This window comes from Schistocerca serialis, chromosome 1 (assembly GCF_023864345.2).
Source record: "Schistocerca serialis cubense isolate TAMUIC-IGC-003099 chromosome 1, iqSchSeri2.2, whole genome shotgun sequence".
Lineage (NCBI taxonomy): Eukaryota > Metazoa > Arthropoda > Insecta > Orthoptera > Acrididae > Schistocerca > Schistocerca serialis.
The window spans coordinates 307,302,205-307,324,469 of record NC_064638.1 but is presented as its reverse complement, the minus strand read 5'-3'; the positions used below and the strand labels follow the sequence as shown (position 1 = coordinate 307,324,469).

At 42.4% G+C, this 22,265-nt stretch overlaps 1 protein-coding gene across 1 annotated transcript in view; it reads right to left on the bottom strand.

The window, feature by feature from the left end:
* Positions 1–22,265, bottom strand: part of LOC126469208 (regulator of G-protein signaling 11) — a 183,045-nt gene that overhangs the window by 93,528 nt on the left and 67,252 nt on the right. Inside the window, exon 5 of the mRNA XM_050096618.1 lies at positions 1,449–1,520. Coding sequence (XP_049952575.1) covers positions 1,449–1,520 — 72 coding nt within the window. The remainder of the gene's footprint in view (positions 1–1,448; positions 1,521–22,265) is intronic.

The following is a 22,265-nucleotide window of genomic DNA, read 5'->3' as shown; positions in this document are numbered from 1 at the left end:
GTCACAATCTACTGGGTGCCTTGACTTCAGCCGTCGTTCGATCTGTAATCGCGGCACGGCATCCTTCGGCCGTTTCTGCTCTCGCATTGTTAGCATAAAATTGCTTCTTACTGTAGTTTGATAATTCACACGAAATAACTTCGATAAGCCAAGCGAACACTATGAAGTTACCTAATGTCCTCAGCAAGCATGAAGTGAAAGTGATTTTTCGCCCTCCACCAAAGATAGCAGCACCCCTGGGTTCCGTTAAAGATGATTTGGCGCTTCGGAATTCTGGGGTTTACAAGATCCCTTGTGAGTTCGGCCGTTCATACATCGGACAGACGTCACGTACTATCCAGGAGAGATGCACAGAGCACCGCAGGTACACCCGGCTCTTACAACCTAATAAATCTGCGGTGGCCGAGCACTGTATTGACACTGGGCACTCTATGGTGTACGATAACGTCGAAATTTTAGCCTCGACTTCATCAATCTGGGACTCAGTAGCGAAGAAAGCAATTGAAATTCGCTTGGCGATGAATTTAATTAATAGAGATAGCGGCTTCAGCTTGAACAAATCTTGGAATCTGGCAATTTCTGTGATAAAATCGCAAAGACGTCGCGACGATGCAGCTTACTGTGATACATCGATATCACCGTGTGGATCGACTGCGCAGCCATAGATCTATTTCCACGCATATGCCATACGTCTTTGGTGCCGATTAACGTCTCTGGCGCCTTGGGTATCTGTGGCCGCATGCGCAGTGGTGCGGTCCACGGCTTTAAAAGGACGGAGAAAGTGCTGGAGCGTCAGTCACCTCGGCTCACTCTGAAGATGGCTGGACGGTATTCAGCCAAAATATTGGAAGAAGAGGTCAAATTTATGCGGCTGCATCCCAGAAATTTTATGGATCGGTATTTGCGCCGCGAAAATATGAAGATGCACACTACTCCGTTTGACAGGTGCCCTCACCTCATCGTTGGCGTGGTTTTCCGTTGACCGAAATGCCACCTTTCATGCAGAACATCTGTTGACAGTTTGCATGATTATATCGTGAATTAGACGCAGTAAGCAGAAATAGCGGTTTATTGCTTCAATTTTGGACACCAGTGTAGCTAACTAACGAGGCAATATCTTACTTAACTTTTCTGACGGTGAGTGACCAAAACATAACCAACGGAAACAATAGCAAGAATGTAGTATTAGTATTAATGGCACAAGTTTTAGTAATGGTTGTTGCTGAATCATAGTAAAGGTGACTGCTATAGTTATAGGGCCTACTAATATTTTTGTTGTAGTAAAAGTAGTATAAATTGTTGTAGTACTAGTAGCAATATATGTAGTAAGTAATTCTTTATTTCATGCGCTTTTTCCAGTGTTTATGAAACTCTGAAATTTATGGGAAAATGCATTTTTAAAAAAAAATCTGCATCACTATTGCCTAAGCGACAAGCGATTGATTTACCTGTTCTTCAGCTTGCATCGTTATGAAGTCCCACTTGTTTTGCAGATTCTTCCTCAGACTGGTGAGTGCATCCTGAAACAGGACAAAAACTATTAGTAGAAACACATAGCCTTGCAGACCAAATGCAATGGTTGCTTGACCCATCGGAACAAACTTAATTCCGCATAAACGTATTTCGGCTGTCCTTGATCTGAATTTAGCCCCGAATTTGCAAGCAGGGCTTCGGAGATGCTGTCAGTTGTTAATGATGTTTTTCACAGCAGGTTATTCAACCTTTATAACTGGTACAGAACAGCGGAAGGCCTACGTGTTTCATTGTACTCTCGTGTTTTAGGCCTTGTTAGAGAATGAGACGTCACTAAAAGTGCGACTCAGAATACATCATTCACATAGGCGAGATGACGACGAGTTGATGGGAAGAAGGGGGAGGGCGCGCGGCGAAGACAGGTATACAATTTACAGCTATAGACGTCTAACTTACTGCTGGAAATTCATTCAGCATAAACGCTTGTGGTTATGATGATGATGATGATGATGATGATTGGTTTGTGGGGGGCTCAACTGCGCGGTCGTCAGCACCCGTACAAACTCCCAATTTTTTCACACTCCAATTTTTTACGCAGTCCAATCTAGCCACTATCACGAATGATGATGAAATGATGAGGACAATGCAAACACCGAGTCTCCGTGCAGAGAAAATCACCAACCCGGCCGGGAATCGATCCCGGAACGCAATGTTCTAGGGGCAGTAGCGCTAGCCACTAGACCAGAGCTGCGGGTTAGATGAGCGCCGCTAGACGGTGCTAGCGAGACACTGATGTCTCTCCCAGGAGGGCTCAGAGTTCAAGACTCGAAAATTGCCTGGGTTGCCAGTAGGAGGAAACCGAGACGCAAAGGCTCTCTAGCAAAGAAGAGATATAACGGTATAGGAAATTATGCTGAATTACTAATCGTAGCGCAAATTACTTATATAACTGAATCCTTACGACTGATTTGCGTCAGTATACTTGATAAGTGCAATGCAATGTTTCTTTAAGTCGCACTGTGTTCGGAGTCATCTTCAATTTTTTGACATCTAACAATCGTTTAAGCAGAAAGGTTGTCGTATCACTTTGACACGTACGCGGGCGTGCTGAAAAGTAAATGAGAACACATTAACAGAGTGTCTGGCAGACATTTGCATTACTTTGCATCTGCACTGATTGTTATATAGAGCAAAGTTCTCTAGTGGTCTCTTGTAGCAACCATTTTGTATAGTCAAACGACTGCACCGAACAGAGTTTAGGGTCTCTACAAGACAATTACGTTATGAGGGTCGCATACGAATCAGGCGGAACTCAATTCACGTCGTTGCAATTCATGTTTTTAGCAACATGGTGCACTATCTTGTTCATATGAGGTTTGACAATTTGGATTACTGAGAAGAAGATTATTTGTCCATCCACAGCTGCTTACCTGAAACAAATTTATTTTCTTCACACTAAAACCCGAATAGTTTCCGAAGGTAACTATCACATGAATCTCAAATTGCCCTTTTCACAATCAATGCTCTTTGAGCTTCCACAACGCTTTCTATTGAACACAACACTGACGCCTACAATAGGAAATACGTCTGAGTGGGATATCCAACCAGGCTTTCGGTTTAACTGAAAATTCCTTAGCAGGCAGAACGCAGCACACTTCTATATACGGTCATCTGAAGACACGGAAGTGATATTTAGTGTGGGCCAGGAGCGAGTGATATCACCATTAGCATTTATTTGATACGTGAATGACTCGCTATAGAGAACAGGGTCCAGTGCCAGAATTTATGCCGGCGATGCGGCTGTCATATACACTATCTGATAAAAAATATCCACGGCTATGTAACGCGAAATTGACCACAGGAGAGTTCAGTAACTCCAGCGCGGACTAGTCACTGGGTGTCATCTGAGCAAAAAATCCGTTGAGGACTGTTGGTAATGTAGTTGCGAAGTGATCAGCGTCAAACACTAAATACGGTGTGCAAGTTGCACAAAATTTTCTCACGATTAATTCTTCGAATAAGTCTGTGGTTGGAGTATTGTGGATATCCTTCAAATGGATTATCTTCAAAATATGGCTAGTCATTTCTTAACTATTCAGAATGAAGAAGCGTGAAGGTTCCATCTAAATTTCAATGAAATACACATAAAATAACTATTTCAAACTCCATAAAAGACTATGTATTCTCATGTATTGTCCTACGTTAGTGCGCAGCATGTATCAGCGTACTAAAATTATTCCTAGAGTTACGTTCCGTTACGTAACTTAATGGAAGGCTGTTTTTTGTGCCATAAGTGTTTCATTCATTTTTATTTTTGAAAGATTTTCAATGCCCTGTAATACGAATTTGTTTTATGTGGATTAATAACTACTTTATGTGATGTGTCCAAAGATTTTAAAGATTTTTGTTTTATGTGTATTAATAACTGCTTTATGTGATGTGTCCAGATATGTTACTATAGTAAAGATTTTTCTCATTCTCTTACTGTTATGTAAGGACGTTTTTTGGTACAAGTTCCATAAGGTTAAATTAATACTTGATTCTACCTACGATTGTCTGAACTCATTATTCCATATGTGTGGTCCTGGAGTTGTACTTAGTTCTACCGCAAACACAAAAATGTCGATTTTCGGTGATTTCACGTCAATTTCACTCGAACACTTCGCTTTGACTGTGTGTTGGTTGTGTGTTCACTTTATGTAGTGTTGCCAACTATTGCTGTGTGTTTTTCGGTCTCCTTTTGTTTGTGTTCTGGTATCTGTATACAGTTTGAGAATCGGTTATTTACTACGCTGGTGCGTGTGTGGTGGGGCGTACTCTGTAAAGCCTGATGGGGATTGTGAGTGGCCATAATCGCAAATAATAGTATCGTTTCATATTATAAATTAGTGTAGCTTATTACTTAGTCAGATTACGGTCTACATCTCTGTTTGTTATTGTTTTACTGGCTAACATGATCTGTGAATTGTTGCTTAGCATAAAAAATGTCGAAAACAAAAGCAGTTTTTCATTAATAACAACGCCATCTCTCTGCTAGGGTAAAAGCTTTCAAATTGTCCATGTGAGTGTTCTGCTGTGCTTGTCAGGCACGCGCTGTATTTTACTTCTGAGTAGCTGCAGCACACACGGCAACAATTCGGGCGAGCAGTCAAATGAATTGGTTAACTTCATAAGACCGTTCGGTCCCCGATGTACAATATGAGCGAGCGCATGCGTTTTTGGAAAAATACCCTGCAATCTAAATTCTCCATTACATTTGATAATATGATAGGTAATAATTTTACTGTTTTTTCCTTCCTTGGCGGCATGTTAATCTTTAGCCACAGAATGCTTGGGTTCAGCCGTAAAATATTTTTTTAAATTTACAAACGCCGTGCTCTGTATTTTTTCTGCTTTTCGTTTCATCTATTTGTTTTGTAGTTGTTGTGTATCAGTCCTTGTAAATAATCCACACATTTATATAAGCCTTAAAGGAAAGTATTCACCTACTCATCATCCCTTTTATTCGAAAGTCACACTTTAAGAAATAAATAAACGATCATTGCTTACATGTAAAAGAATCTGTTAAGAAATTATATTTGCAGAAGTTGCTGTACAGGGCGTTCCAAACCATTATGATCAAAATTGCAGCCGGAAGAAGACTCTAGGCTCAGTATTTTGAGATCGGGAGCCAATGGGCGTTAACAAGTATTTCAGCAAAGTCTTGAACGAGCAATACATGTGAGGCACGCGTTTTTCAACTGCTTATCAGCTGTAACGGACAACTGCCCGCCGCAGCAATGTTGATGCCGCCACAATACACACAATCTTCTGATGTGTCCACTGTGAAGTTTACCTATTATTACAGTTCGTGATTGGTTGCTGAATATAGACCATTGACCGTATTGGGAACTTGCAATTATGCACTAATATATGGTGCACCAGAATATAGTGTCCGGAGAGCCGTTCGAACATACAGATACGATGGTCGTACAGTAACGTAACAAACATGTACTATCAGATGAAAATGTATCAGGACACGCCTATGTAATGCGGAATTGACCACTATATGTCACGAGAGACGAAACTGACCGTATAAAAGGAGGCAGGAAGTATTGTGCCGTTAGTAGAGATGCAGTAACACCATAACCGGTTGGTCAGAAGAGTTCAGTGACTACGTACGTGGAATAGCTATTGGATGTCCCTTTAGTAACAGCCACTCGTGAACTCCAAAGCGCTACCAACAATCCAGCTAGCAAAACGACTACGCGTAGGGTGTTAAATAGAAATGCACACCAAGGTCTAGCAGCTCTTCATAAACCACGCATTTCTGCAGTCAGTCCTATGGGGCGCTTGAGAAGCTTTAAAGAGCGATGCCACCGGACAATGGATGACTGAACGAGTGATACGGAGTGGCGAATCACGCTATACCCTGTGGCAATCCGATGGAAGGATTTGAGTTGGGCGAATGCCTGGAGAACGTTACCTGGAAACGTGTGTAGTTGCTGGTAAGCCTTTCGGGATGTGACATCGTGGCCCAAGAAACTCTTCTGTTCCTGGCGTTTCGTCCAGACTGTGCTGGACATCCTCAGAGGCGCTCCTCCGCTGAGTCTAGACTGACAGCTCTTGCTGTCATAAAGCAGCATCTGTGAGGCAATGTTTTGTTGACAATTACATGATTACATGCCTGACATGTGCTGGCCTGCCCAGAGTCCCGACATGTCCCCAATGGAATGAGTTAGTAGAAATTCGACTTAACAACAGATCCCAAGTCCAAAATCACTACCTTCTTGAATATCGGCTCTTGACAAAGAATGGGTTGAAATACCTCCACAGCCATTCAGACACCTCGCGGAAAGTGTCCCCAGAAGCCATCAGAAGGGGAAGGGATTGACGCATCCCGTATCAACGTCCACTAGTAGGGGTCCGGATACTTTTGATCAGGTAGTGAACAGGTGGATTAAAATTTAATACTAGCTTGGTGAGAATACTATCATCTTGTGCTTAATAGAGAGGAATCTAGAGTTTTGCCCACCAGTAAACGTAAAAAGATGGTAGACTTTCACTACACCTTTAACGGTTCGCAATCAGAGACATTCATGTCATACAGATACTCGGGAGTGACAATGTGTAATGAAGTGAATCAGGCACAATGCCAGTTGCAGATAACCGAAATAGGGTGTTACGAAAATTTAGGATAAAGATGCTGTGTACCTCACGAAAACATACTTGCTGAATTTCCAGGAACAATTTTCGGAGAGGGAAACCTACAATAATCTTCAGCCCCCTAATATAGAGCTCATGCAGTTTGTAAAGATTGTAGGGTTGCATAAACATGTCCAAGCATTAATTCCTCCTAAACCTCATTCGTGAGTGTGATGGAAATAAATATTAATTTATGACAGAAATTACCCTACGTCACCTACTTGACAATGTTTTGCTGGGTATAGGTAAGGATATGTATAGTTTTAATTTAATTTCATTATGAAATTGTAATACGCGATTCCACATGCAGACTGTATGAGAGATAAATGCGAACAGTTACCTTACGTACGTGCGCATGCATAAACATGCATACCGCACAAACACACACACACATACACACACACACACACACACACACACACACACACATTACAAATATTTCTTTATTTAACTGTTTTCGTAAGAACATTGAATGGTTATATTTATGTATTTGCGATTCTCAGATCATAACAGTAGTTCACAATGCCATTAACCTCATTGATGTTGTTCTCTTTCTTCTACACCCGCATGAATTCCTCGAACTACGGTCTGTGGCACTCTTTCGACGATCCCCAAAGCACGATGAATCGTTTCTATGGCTTCTCGTCATGTTGATCAACTATCTTTACCTTTTTAACTGCCGTTCCCTAAGTTAATTATTTTTGTGTTTCTCCATACACAAGAATCCAAAGGACGTCACGCAGTCGAGGAATTTGCGGACTGTGGGGAAACTATCCCATGGAAGCTTACTTACTTAAATGAGAAATCTACGAATAAACAACAATCTCTAACGTATCGCTCCCGTAGGGATCGGAAGAAAGGCAACCATAACACTTGGTACAAGGCGAGTAATCACTACCATAGGCTGTATAGTGGCTTTGAGAGTGTAGATATAGATGTTGAATAAACCGTCGTCCAAACAACACGAACAAGTCAGAAACATGTAAGGTGACTGCGAGGACCGCCACTCGCGTTAGTGAAAGTAACTTGATTCCACTAACGTACACTGCCTGACAAAAAAACTGGAAGACTGTGAAGTCATATTCGGATGTCAGAGCATCTTCGTTACCTTACACAAAATAGGTGTGTATGTAAATGATTAGAGTTGCATTTCTCTATGACAGATACAACTGCCACCAGCGTGGATTATTGTTAATCGCGTTGAGTGTTGTTTCCAGGCCGGACTGCGTATACAAGGAGCGGCACATGTAGAGAGACCACTGTAAAGGACACAGAGATGCCGCGAACTTGCGTGAGACAGTGTTATCAGCACCTAAGAAGTTGAAATTGTCTTAACTGTGGGTCTCATGTAGTCGTTTGGTCGACTCGTGCAAAATTGAAATTTTTTGGGCAATTGGATGTGACAGTCGTCCGACATTGGACTGCGTGCGAACCTGAGGTCAGGCACATTCGTTGGCAAGGTTCCGGTATACTATCTCTGACCACCATAAGGCAGGATCGCCGTATTGTGTGCCAAGCGCATCGTAATCACTGCACATCTGTGCCTGCTACCCGAGATTCCGAGTGATGGGCTCCCTGCAGCATTCTGTTTCGCCTTGCACCAGAGGTCCGAGAACTAGAGAACTGCCGTTCCATGGGCAGGTTGTTGTTAACACCAACTGTGGTGTCTTGACGGGGAAGTTTGACTACTGATGAGTGGCGTCGCAATGTTTTCAGCGATAAACTGTGGTTCTGCGCTAATTACAGATGATCATGGTCGGTGAGTATGGTAACGACTTCTGGAGCGGTCCCAATCTCCCAATGATTTGGAGAAACATGTGAGGCGTAGCTCCATATACCGAACCTGCCTTGGAGGGGGTTAAGTGGGAGATGTGTCTCAGAGCTGTAGAGTGACAGATGGTGACGCGAGACTGGACGCGCACGTAGTTTATGTATCAGCCGACAGAGGACAATATTGGATAGGGGGACTGTGATTTTAGTTTCCATTGTGCCCAATAGAGTGCACTAAAGTAATAGAACGTTTTCATGAACTGTTCTAGTATTTTCATAAAGTGTTATTATGTCTTTTTGTGCATGTACAATGTTATAAATGTGTTTTAGTAGTATGAATGACGCGTGAGTGTGGTTTAAGGTTAATATGAAGATAATTGTTTAACGAGTTATGTAGTAGGATTTAGTGTGGGAACATTTTGAAGAAGTATGGATATGGACAAAGGGGATTTTTGTAGAATAGATTTGTAAAGTAAGTTTATGGTAAAGGGAAAGTTAATTCAGGTATAAATAACAATAGTAAATAACTTTATGCATAAGCAAAACTTCAGCATATTAGATAATTACGTCGGTAAAAAGTGCAGTCGTTAGGTTTACTATTTTGCGATTGGTTATTGATGAAAAGCGCGGATTGACGCGGGAGAATGTTATTTTGCTATTGGCTGCTGAATAAACTGACCAATGGTAAAGCAGTATTCTTCGCCCGCCTTTCTCTGCTGGTAGAGAAGACTTGGAGTGTTCTAGAGAAGTGTCGGAGCCTAGCCATGAAACAGAGTGGACGTGTGTAGTAGTAGTTCCGATGGAAATGATAAGTTGCCGGATCTAGCAGTGTTTCATACATTAAATGTGTGGTAAAGTGACGGCATAATTATTCCGATGGGCGTGTAGAAATTTCGGAATTTTAAGTGAATTTTGTGGCGAGAAAAGACAGATATTCCGCGTGGCGTATTGAGCAGGTCGGTGGCTAAAAACTGTGACTGCATTTGGTACCGACAGACTTAATATTTGGCGAGCATTCTGAATCAAAAACTATCCGTATATTTGTAGCTATTACGTTTTCTGGAAATGCAACACCATAAACTTGCTAACGTGAGTGAAAGGGATTGTGAGTGACTGTGTTAAGAATAGCACGGGCTTGGCAGTGATACTTGTTCACCTAAGTTTCAGACTATATTAATTGAGGACAAATTTTCCAACCTTTCATTTGCGTGAAAACTTTCTCCCGAAAAGTTCATGCCGAAGTACAGTAGGTTTCATTCGGCTTCCCTGCTGATGATATGCTGAGACAATGTTCACAGGTAGGTGCAGGTTCGTCGTAAAGGGACGGAAAGAACCGCGCCGCCGCACACGGAAGTACCGCTCCTGGCATCACTGTATTGGGAGGCATTCGGTTTAGCTTCATTTCATGGGAAGTGGTGGTTAATGTAACTCTGATGGCACAAACGTACGTCATCACGGACACCTTATGTCTTCATGTGTTATCTCTCACAGGAAATCATCTTGGTGTCATTTTTCAACTTGCCCCTTCATGTGTTACCTCTCACAGGACTACACCTTGGTACCATTTTTCGACAGGCCACTGTGTGTGATGTTGAGAGATCCCTGTGGCCAGCAGGATCCCCAGATTCGTCGTCAACAGAACACTTGTGGGACCAGCTTGGACGTCAAATCCGTCCCATTGCCATTATCCACGATATATCAAGGATCTGTTCAACAGTTGTTGGACAGCTCGGCTCAGGAGAGTGTACAACGGCGTTCTGGCACCCTTCCCAACTGAACCGCTGCATGCATCTAGGCTATAGGAGATGCACCGTCGTACTGGTAAGCTGATTCATACTGCCAACTTCTTTGCGAATTTGACTCGGTTTTACAATCAATGAAATGAAATTACATACACTCTCAACCCGTGAAGTTTCATTTCGTTCCGTCATTCCCTCCTGGGTTGTTCACTTTTTATGCCACTCAGTGTACATGCTCGCGTAATAGATCCTTCTCTTTTATGGGCATTCGATAAGCCGATGGTTTGTTTTACATCACATTTTCATAAATCTTTTGGAAGCATATAATGATACTGAATTTTTACAGAGCAATATCGTGCAGAGACAGGTGTATCAGAAGCGGCCAGGTCGCAATTTGGGTTCGTCTCATAAACGTGTTTTTCCCAATAATTCGCCGCTTGATTATGTGCATCCATTAAACTGAACTAACGTTTCTTCAATTATCGGATTTTTCGGGTAAACAATGTTGTTGTTTGGCTAACTGTTTCGCTGAAACTCATCTGTTCCACGTCCCATTTTTAATCAAGTGCGGTTTCGCGTGTTTATATGTGTTTTTCCACCGAGCTGGATGGCACAGTGTCGTTAGTACACTGGACTCGCATCAGGTTCACCCCGGCGTCCGGCCGTCCAAACATGTTTTCCGTAATTTCCCTAAATCGCTCTAGGCAAATGCCGGTATGGTTCCTTTGAAAGATCACGGCCGATTCCCTTCCCCGTCCTTGACCCAATTCGAGCTTGTGCTCCGTCTCTAATGACCTCGACGTCGACGGGACGTTAAACCCAACCTTCCTTCCGTTTTATCTGTGTGGTAACAATGTGTGTACAAAAGCGCCTTGTACGACGATGGTAGTCGAATATAACAAAGAACGTAGATATGTGGGCTATTACACGTTATTTGAAACGTTGAATATAGTACTGATGCTCACCCTCTTTCGTAATACTGTTAGCTTTTTTGCTGATTTTTTATTGTTTATTGTTCAGTAACAGATCTCAAGAGCAAGATCGTATGCGTGGAAGATACTCCGAGACACAGAAAGTTTACAGACTGATTATGTAAACCGAAAACATTTCCGGAAGCAGATGCGAATTCTGACCATAAATTATTGGTTATGAACTGCAGATTAAAACTGATATTGCAGAAAAGTAGGAAATTAAGGAGATGGGTTGTTCAGAGCTTGAAACAAAGAATTAGACAACGATTGATGGAAACAGAGGAAAGAAACGGAATGGAAAGACGGATGGGTACTTTGAGGGATGGAATAGTAATGGCAGCATAGGATCAGATAGGAAAATGAGCAGATGCATTAGAATTCCTTGGATAGCACATGAAAATCTGAATTTAACTGACGAAAGAAGAAAATAAAAAAGTGCAGCAAATGAAGAGGGAATATAGACTTTTGCAACACGAGATGAAAATAGGTGCTAAATGGCAAAGCTGGAATGACTAGAGGAAAATGCAAGGCTGCAGAAACACACTTGGTTAGGGAACAGATAGACGCAGAGTACAAGAAAAAGAAAGAGACTCTTAGAGGAAAGAGAAGCAGTTGTATTATGAGTATCTGGAGCTCAGATGGCAAGCCAGAACTAAGCAAAAATGCGAAAGCTGAAACGTGAAAGGCTTTTATGCAATCAACTTGAAGAAAGTATTATGGAAACGAATGAGCAAGTAACTTCAGACAAGACGGAATATTTGATATTGTGGGAAGAAACTGATAGAACACTGGAGGCCTTACGTCGAAAAAATGTTTTTCAAGCATTCTTTCTGAATTATTGATATGTTTTAGTGAATCAGCCACTAAAAATATTTCCATCTGGTCTGCAAGATTTATGAGGCAGATGAAATACCCTCACACTTTAAGAAGAATGTAATAATTCCAATTCAAAAACTATAGATGCTGACAGTTGTAAATATTACTGAACTACCATTTTAATAAGTCGTGGTTGTTAAATAACTAAGACGAATTATTTACAGAAGATTGGAAAAGCTGATAGATGCTGAACTCATAGAGGATAGATTTGGGTTCCTGAAAAATGTACGAACATAAGAGGTTATACTGATCCTAGAATTTATCATATTATGTTGGTTGAAGAAAGACAAACCAACATTTATAGGATTTAAGGATTTAGAGATTGCTTTGGACGTTGTACACTGGAATACACACTTCGAAACTCTGAAGAAACCAAGGGTAAAATACAGGAAGCGGAAGATTAACTACAACTTTTAAAGAAACAAGATTGGAGTTACAGGGCTCAGGGGACGACACGGAAGGAAAACAGTAGCTGAGAAAGAAGTGCGACAGGGCTGCAGCTATGAAGGAAACCAAGGATAAATTTGGAGGGGGAATTCACGTTCACGGAGAAGAAATAAAATTTTTGAGGTTTGCTGATACCACTCTTATTTTACTAGAGGAGGAAAAGGACTTAGAATATTTGAACATAATGGACAATATCTTGAAAAGAGGGTATAAGAAAACGTCAACAATATAAAAGCAAAGTAAATGAAATCCAAACGAATAACATCAGGCAGTGCTTTGGGCATTAGATTAAAAAAAATGAGGCACTGAAGGCAGTCAATGACTTTTGCTTTTTGGGTAGCTAAATGACTGACGATGACCAAAGTAGAGAGAATATAAAATTCAGGCCTACAGTAGTAAGAAAAGCATTTCTGAAAAAGAGAAATTTGTTAAAACACTGAATGTAAATTTAAATCTTACGCAGTATTTTCTAATTACGAGTATATTTGGAGTGCAGCCTTGTACAGAAGTCAAATGTAAACGATAAACCATTCAGGGATAGAGTAAAAGCTTCTGAAATATGATGCTACCAAAGAACGGTGACGATTACACGACAAGATTGAATAACTAAGGAGGAGGTACTGAAACGAATAGAGGAAAACAGAAAGTTATGCACAATTTGACTAAAAGAAGGGACAAGCTGACAGGACAAATCCTGAGGAATCAAGAAACAGACAATTTTGTAAAGATGGGAAGTGTGTTAGATAAAATTTGTAGGCGGAACCAAGGTTTGAATACAGCAAGCAAGCCCAAATTGATATATTTTGCAGCAATGATGCAGAGATGAAGAGACTTTCACGCGGTAGATTAGCATGGGGAGTTGCATCAAACCCGCTGTGTCGGAGGCCTACCCCTTTGCTACCAGCAACACACATTATTCAGAAGATAAGCGGGCAGCCGTCTTTCTTACAGCCGACACTTGAGAGATTCCACGCTACAAATGGCCACCAGACAACGACTGAAACGCCAGCAGAGGTCGCTAGCCCCATGGATTTCTTTCATACGCTGGCTACGTGACAGGAAGCATGACCGGCTGTACCCTGGCGGTGAGGATTGTACTTAGGCCAGCTCACGGGTCTTGAGCAGCGAATCTACTCCGAGTCGCCTTCCTGCGCCAGGGGCCGAATGCTTTTGTATTGCTTCACTCGGAAACGCACTTTGGAGCCGCTACAGTGATGACGCAAACTTCGTTTTAGTGTTTATGTAAGTAGACTTATCGGAATTCTGGACTTTATCTTATTTTGCGACACACCGATCGTTTTCATCATACAGGAAACTTAAACTTGGGACTGTCCTGTCTGGACTTGAACATTTGTTTTGGGGTAGCATTTTCTTTGAATAATAGTCAGTAGCATTTTACGGCAGCGTTTGCTCCTGTTCTATAGGCTTTCTTCGTTCGGATTATATTTAATTCTTTTTTGTCACTGACTGCACTGAACTCAGAAAATTCGCGGACTTGTCATATGTTTGTGTTTGTCTCTTTTTTGGGCTCGCAAAACTCGTAATTTTTTTCTAATTTTGAGCTTTGACTCTAACTGGTTCTTTCCAGACCTTGTTTCTGCACTCTAACTGGTCCTTTCTAGACATTGTTTCTGCACTAAAGTTGGAAAAGATTCTCTCTGGTTTCGAACCGCTAGCTGAAGTGGTAAAGACTGCCAGTCTTGTTGGAGAGATGAATGCAGATCGTCGACAGGACCGTTTGCGGACCTTCGGTACAGAGTCGAATGGAGGGTCTGAATCAGAGGTCCAGACAATTCCGCGATCGTGTAAGTTGCAAATTTATCGACTTGCGCCAAAGTGTGATGGGGTCAGATGTCCTATACACGCACAAGCGGCTACACGGGTAGCAGAACGTTTGTGGAATGGACTGTGAGATTTTTTAAGTTAGATGGTCTTGAGAAAGTGCAGCAAGGGCTTGAGATTCGAAGGGAGGAGGACGAACATAGCAAGGGGGTTGACACAGAAACAAGCAATACTGTAATTATAAACTGTCGTAGCTGTGATAGGAAAGAACAAGAGCTCCAAGTGCTAATAGAAAGCGCTGTAGCACAAAAGATTACAGGTACCGAAAGCTTGCTGAAGCTGGAGGTAAGTTTAGCCGAAGTTTTTACAGAGGACCTAACTGTGTTAAGAAAGGATAGATTAAATACAGACGTCATTGATTCTGTTAGTCGTAGTTTATCTTGTATTGAAATTAAAGTAGATAGTCCCTGTGAGTTAGTATGGCTAGGAGTTATACTTAACAACCGGAATAAACTAATAATTGGTTTCTTTTACCACCCTCCGACTCAGATGACACGGTTGCTGAACAGTTCAATGAAAACTTGAGTCTCATTTCATACAATTATAGTTACTGACGACTTCAATCTACCTTCGATATGTTGGTAGAAGATATAAAACGTCGTCTGAAATCGTACTGAATGCTTTCTCAGAAAATTATTTTGAACGATTAATTCAGGAGCTGACTTGAAGTGTAAATGGTTGGGAAATCACTCTTGACCTCTTAGCAACAAACAAACCTGAGCAAATAGGCAGCATCTTGACTGATAGAGGGATGGGGGACCACAAAACCGTTGCAGCGAGACTGACTACTACAATACCCAAATCCACCAAAAGTAAAAGCGAATTATATCTGTTTAAAAAAAGCAAACAAAAATTCGCTTGATGCCCTCCTAAGAGACAATTTCCACTCCTGCCCAACTAAATATGTAAGTGTAGACGAGATGTGGTTTAAATTGAAGGAGTGTCTGACGCAGTTGAGAATATTTATACTGAATAAACTAATAAAAGGTGGTGCCGATCCCCCACGGTACATAAAACAGATCAGAAAAATGTTGCAGAAGCATTGAAGAAAGCACGTCAAATACACGGGGACATAAAATCTCAACTTTGGCGATGTTTTACTGAAGCTCTAAACTTAGCCGGACTTTAATGCGAGTTGTTATTAACACAATGAAACTGTGTCTCGAAATCTGACGTTTTCTGTAATTTCTTCACCACAGAACAAGGAGTAAAAATTCCAGAATTCGAATCGAGAACACTTATCAAAATGAATAAGTTAGAAATACATATCCTCGGTGTACCATAGCGAAACACCTTAAAGCAAAAAAAAAAAAAAAATGGTTCAAATGGCTCTGAGCACTATGGGACTTAACATCTGAGGTCATCAGTCCCCTAGAACTTAGAACTACTTAAACCTACCTAACCTAAGGACATCACACACAGCCATGCCCGAGGGAGGATTCGAACCTACGACCGTAGCAGTCGCGCGGTTCCGGACTGTGCGCCTAGAACTGCTCGACCATCGCGGCCGGCTAAATCGTCACCTTGAAGCATTCAGTAAAAATGGTTCAAATGGCTCTGAGCACTATGGGACTGAACTTCTAAGGTATCAGTCCCCTAAAACTACTTAAATCTAACTAACCTAAGGACATCACACACATACATGCCCGAGGCAGGATTCGAACCTGCGACCGTAGCGGTCGCGCTGTTCAGGTAGCATATCAATAAGGCTCCTCGTAGAGTATGCTGATACAATAGCCCCACATTTGGAAATCATATACAACCGCCTGCCTGATGAAAGATGCGTATCAAAAGACTGAGAAGTTGCAGATGTCACACTAGTGCTCAAGAAAGCGTATAGGAATAGTACGATGAGTTACAGATCCATATCACTGACGTCGATTTACAGTAGAATTCTGGAACATAGATAGCGTTCGAAAATTACGAATTGCCTCGAACATAACGGCCCATTGCCACGCAGCACGATCCCATAAAGTACAGTTCTTGTGAAACACAACTATCTCTTTATTTGCACTAATTACTGAGTGCTATCGACAGAGGGTCTCAAATTGAGTCTATATGTTGAGACAGCAACCAGCTACAAATTTATTTTAAGTTCTTTTATTCAAAAGGTACCATTACCGGTTTCGCACAATTACAATTCATCGTCAGACGGCTTTCATGCTTTCATTAGAACATACATAATTATAAGCACGCCACACAGATGGTTGCGTCACAGATTTGCACTAGTATGTGCCCTACGTGAAATGTCGGTCTGGAGTATTTGTTTTCATAGTTTTCGTCCAACAAATGATATTGAAAACAAATACTCCAGACTGACATTTCATGCAAGTCACATCCCAATGCAAACCTGTAACGTAATCATCTGTGTGGCGTGCTTGTACTTATGTATTATTTATATTTTAGGACAACTCATCAATAAAAAACGCACCAAATGTTCTAATGAAAGTATGAAATCCGTCTGACGATAAATTGTAATGATTCGAAACCGGTAATGGTACCTTTTGAATAAAGGAACTGAAAATAAATTTGTGGCTGGTTGCTGTCCCAACACCACCAACATTTGTTTTCAAATAACAGCCATGGTCTTCAACCACGTAATCATACAAAAAAATTGCATTGATTCTATATGTCTAGATTTCCAGATGGCTTTTGACACTCTTAGTCACAAGAGACTTATAATCAGTTCTCCGACTGATTTCGTGATAGTTTGTCAGAAAGATCACAATACGTAGTAACCGACGGAAAATCACCGACTACAACAGAAGTGATATACGGTGTTCCCCAACCCCCCCCCCCCCCCCTGCCACCAAGGAAGTCTATTCATAATCTATATACTTGGTTTAGGAGACATTCTGAGCAGCCTTCTCAGATTGTTGCAGATGATCCTGTCTTTTATAGTATTCTAAAGCCTTCAGGAAATCAAAATCAATTACAAGATTACTTAGACACGATATCAGTATGGTGCGAAAAGTGGCATTTATCTCTGAATAAGTAAAAGTGTGAGGTAATCACACGAATGAAGGGCATCTCATTTTATATTATTGCGAAATAGGGGAGAGAATGTTACGGATATGATACGCCAATTTGGATGGCAATCATTTAAACAAAAACGTTTTTCGCCGTGGCGTGATCTTTTCATGAAATTTCAATCACCATCTTTCTCCTCTGAATGTGACAGTATTTTATCGCCGCCAACCTACATAGGGAGAAATAATCACTGTAATAAATTAAGAGTAATAAGAGCTCGTATGTAAAGATTAAGTGTTCATTTTTACCATGCGCTGTTAGAGAGTGGAACGGTAGATAAATAATCTGAAGGTTATTCGAAGAACCCTCTTTCAGACACTTAAGTGCGAATTGCAGATAGTCATGAAGATGTACAGTCGTGGACAAAACGAGCGAGACCCCTCGCCTTTTCGTTATGCTGACCCGCACAGCTTTAAAGTCTGCTACACAGCATAACAGGCAAGGCCACGAAGTGCTACCAACATATTATGCGCAGGCGTGAAATTGAAAAACTATCAGAAATTTGTCAGACTGTTTTCAATCATGTTAAAGACTATATTAATGCTGATTAGTGTGTTAACCACGACACCTAAATATAAGATATTAATGAAAGAAGAAACGCTAATTAGTATGAACTGTACTAATAGAAATGAATTTCAGCTTATCGAGATAACTGTTTTAATAAGACAAAGTACCCCGGATCGTTACGAATTAGCAAAATATTATGCACATTCGGCCGCGAAATGGTCTGTGTCAACGTTCAGACCAGTCATACTGGATTACCGTTGCTGACCTACCATGAAAGTGTGCAAATTTAGCAATGCGTGAAGATTCATAACGAAATTCAGTTAAAAATTATTCAGTGCCACACTTAAGTCAATTCAATTAATGACATAAGCGGAAAAAGTAGGCAGTAACAAGTATGAAATTCTACAAGAGTTTCATATCGACATCCACAAGGCGACGGTACAGAATAAAGGTAGCAATAAAACGAATTGGGGGCGCGAGAATTTCTTAAAATTCCTTTACTGATAGTCTATCTGCTTCCATCGAGACTAGAAACTAAAAAAACCAGACCTCCATTGCAGTAGCAAACACCTTTCACTATGCTAGCAGACAACCCAGGCAAAAAGTTTTTGTTTTTTGTTTTTGGAGGGAAGAGACCAAACAGCGAGGTCATCGGTCTCATCGGATTAAGGAAGGATGGGGAAGGAAGTCGGCCGTACCCTTTCAAAGGAACCATCCCAGCATTTGCCTGGAGCGATTTAGGGAAATCACGGAAAACCTAAATCAGGATGGCCGGACGCGGGATTGAACCGTCGTCCTCCCGAATGCGAGTCCAGTGTCGAACCACTGCGCCACCTCGCTCGGTTCAGGCAAAAAGTCCTCTGTTATTATTCCAGACATGAATAAGCCGGCAATTTCGCAATAAAATGGCAAAATGATCTGCATAGAGCTTTCTGGACTCAAAAACATGAATTGTCTACCTTTATGTCATCGCTTATGTGAAAATCATTCGGGATGTTTATCGAAATAACAAAAAACTGTTATTAGCGAGTAAATTTAGTAGGATAATTCTGCATCACCCCAGGAAATAAACTGCGACATAGCTGCCAAACGTATTCTACAATGTTTCGAATTCTCCATTAGACGTATCACAGCCAGGAAACGTTCATTAGCCGAAGTGTTCCTTAAGGTAGCTAGCAATGGTAACGCTCGCACATCTAAAACGCGGTGGCATTAATAGTGGGATCTGAAGTATCACGTGTATAGGCAAATGGATTTTATTTGCATTCTTCTAAACGTGGTTTGGATCGAAAGCGTAGCTACGATTAATATGTTGCTGTATCGACTGCAACTGGAACATTTCGAATAAAGAGTAGGGGAAATTATTATGCGGCCCTCATCTTCAGTAACTGTGGTAGCTATTTTCGTTGTTAGGATTTCGTCACGTAAATCGGTGAAAATGGAACCCTACTAGTCTGACTTTCTTAACCGTCTGTCTGTATACCCAACCCTTAAAACATGTTTACCTCGAGTACGGGTAAACATAATGAGCGGAAATGTATCGCACTTCCTGCGGTATACGGTCTCTTGGTGGTGTAAAAAAGTGAGCTATGTCAACGCAATCTAAACATACGGCCGTTTATGTAAAGAAAATTTACGCGAAAGGTCAAAACATGACTCCAAGAACTATGCCACCAAACTGCTTAGGTCATCAGTCCCCTAGATCTAGAACTAGTTCAACCTACCTAACCTAACACACATCTATGCCAGGAGAAGGATTCGAACTGACGTCGCAAGGAGCGATATGACGCCGTTGAGCGAACGGCTAACCCGCGCCGGCAAGCTGTTAATATCATCTGGTGTTACTAAAAAGACATTCACTTCTGGTGAATGATTTTCTGCGCAGTTCATATTTGATGTTCCGGATGAGGAAGGAAGCATAATTCATTTCCCCTTGTCTTTATTCATGATTTTAGATTCGCAATCTAAGCATAAGTACTATCCATAACCACACTTTAGATCCAAGTCGTAGTTGCAGATATGCAAATACAACACATTGGCTTATACTCCAGGTATTTCGTTTCCCACGAAGTGGTGGCAGACGATGCTGTGGCGTCTTCGAAGCGCGAGTTTCTCCAGTGCTAGCTCAGCACATCAGCTGAGCGAACTTGCATAGTATGTTGGTAGCACTTCGTCGCCTTACCTGTTATGCTGTGTAGCAGACTTTAAAGCTGTGCGGATCAGCATAACGAAAAGGCGAGGGGTCTCCCTCGTTTTGTCCACGACTGTACAAAGGGCGTTCAGTAAGTAATACAAAGCTTTTTATCTGAAAGCAGGTTCGTTTTATTCAGGCTTCCGATACACCATATGTTGTATACCCGCATGGTACAATCTACCGGTCGATGTCGGCGCCAACATTCTGGCGAATCAGTAACCTCCCTATCATCCTCGTACTGCTTTCCGTAGACTGCATCCTTCATTGCACCAAACAGATGGAAGCTGGAAGTTCCGAGATGCGGGATGTAGGATGGATGGGGAAGAACAGTCCCATGAAGTTTTGTGATATCCTGTTGGGTGCGCAGATTTGTATGAGGCCTTACGTTTTCATTGAGAAGTTTGTTTGCAATTTTGTGGCAGCGAACATGCTGAATTCTTTTCTTCAATTTTCTGAGGATAGCACAGCACACTTCATAGTTGATAGTTGCACGATGAGGGAGGACATCAAACGGAATAACCCCTTCAGCGTCCCAGAAGCCGGTCACCATGACTTTAAGATGGCTGAGGGCGCGGCTTTACTTTTATTCCAAGGAGAGTTGGTGTGGCACCACTTCATGGGTTGCCATTGTGTTTTCGATTCGAAGTGATGAACACCCACTTCATCACCTGTGGCGATATTCGACAAAAAATTGCCACAATCAGCTTCGTAATGCGCAAGCGTTTCTGCATAGACGGTCCTTTGTTGCTCTTGTGAGGTAACGGATGAATTGTGGCGCCCTGCAAATATTCTAAGTTCGGAGTTGGCGCGGCTGCACGGGCCTCTCGGCAAGTCGGAGCTCGTCAGCAACCGCGTGATGCCGAACGTTAGCCGGAGCAAGAGGTCGTGGTCGAGGCCGACCGCGGGGCTGGGAATTCCATGTTGACGCTGTGTCGAGGGCTGTGCTTTGTGTCGACGAAGGAGATTTGTATGCCGGGAGTGCCAAAGATGGCGGACTTTGTGAAACTATAATGGCAGACATTTCACAGTTCATGTAGAAATTAATAATAGCCAGAGGAATCATCATACCTAAAAAAGAAATATGTACATTACCATTATTTGCACAACGATTCTGATGGTGCAATTAGATTTTCAATATCTTTATTAGTTTAAGGTTTAGTATCTGACTGTAAACTACACTCCTGGAAATTGAAATAAGAACACCGTGAATTCATTGTCCCAGGAAGGGGAAACTTTATTGACACATTCCTGGGGTCAGATACATCACATGATCACACTGACAGAACCACAGGCACATAGACACAGGCAACAGAGCATGCACAATGTCGGCACTAGTACAGTGTATATCCACCTTTCGCAGCAATGCAGGCTGCTATTCTCCCATGGAGACGATTGTAGAGATGCTGGATGTAGTCCTGTGGAACGGCTTGCCATGCCATTTCCACCTGGCGCCTCAGTTGGACCAGCGTTCGTGCTGGACGTGCAGACCGCGTGAGACGACGCTTCATCCAGTCCCAAACATGCTCAATGGGGGACAGATCCGGAGATCTTGCTGGCCAGGGTAGTTGACTTACACCTTCTAGAGCACGTTGGGTGGCACGGGATACATGCGGACGTGCATTGTCCTGTTGGAACAGCAAGTTCCCTTGCCGGTCTAGGAATGGTAGAACGATGGGTTCGATGACGGTTTGGATGTACCGTGCACTATTCAGTGTCCCCTCGACGATCACCAGTGGTGTACGGCCAGTGTAGGAGATCGCTCCCCACACCATGATGCCGGGTGTTGGCCCTGTGTGCCTCGGTCGTATGCAGTCCTGATTGTGGCGCTCACCTGCACGGCGCCAAACACGCATACGACCATCATTGGCACCAAGGCAGAAGCGACTCTCATCGCTGAAGACGACACGTCTCCATTCGTCCCTCCATTCACGCCTGTCGCGACACCACTGGAGGCGGGCGTGGGGCGTGAGCGGAAGACGGCCTAACGGTGTGCGGGACCGTAGCCCAGCTTCATGGAGACGGTTGCGAATGGTCCTCGCCGATACCCCAGGAGCAACAGTGTCCCTAATTTGCTGGGAAGTGGCGGTGCGGTCCCCTACGGCACTGCGTAGGATCCTACGGTCTTGGCGTGCATCCGTGCGTCGCTGCGGTCCGGTCCCAGGTCGACGGGCACGTGCACATTCCGCCGACCACTGGCGACAACATCGATGTACTGTGGAGACCTCACGCCCC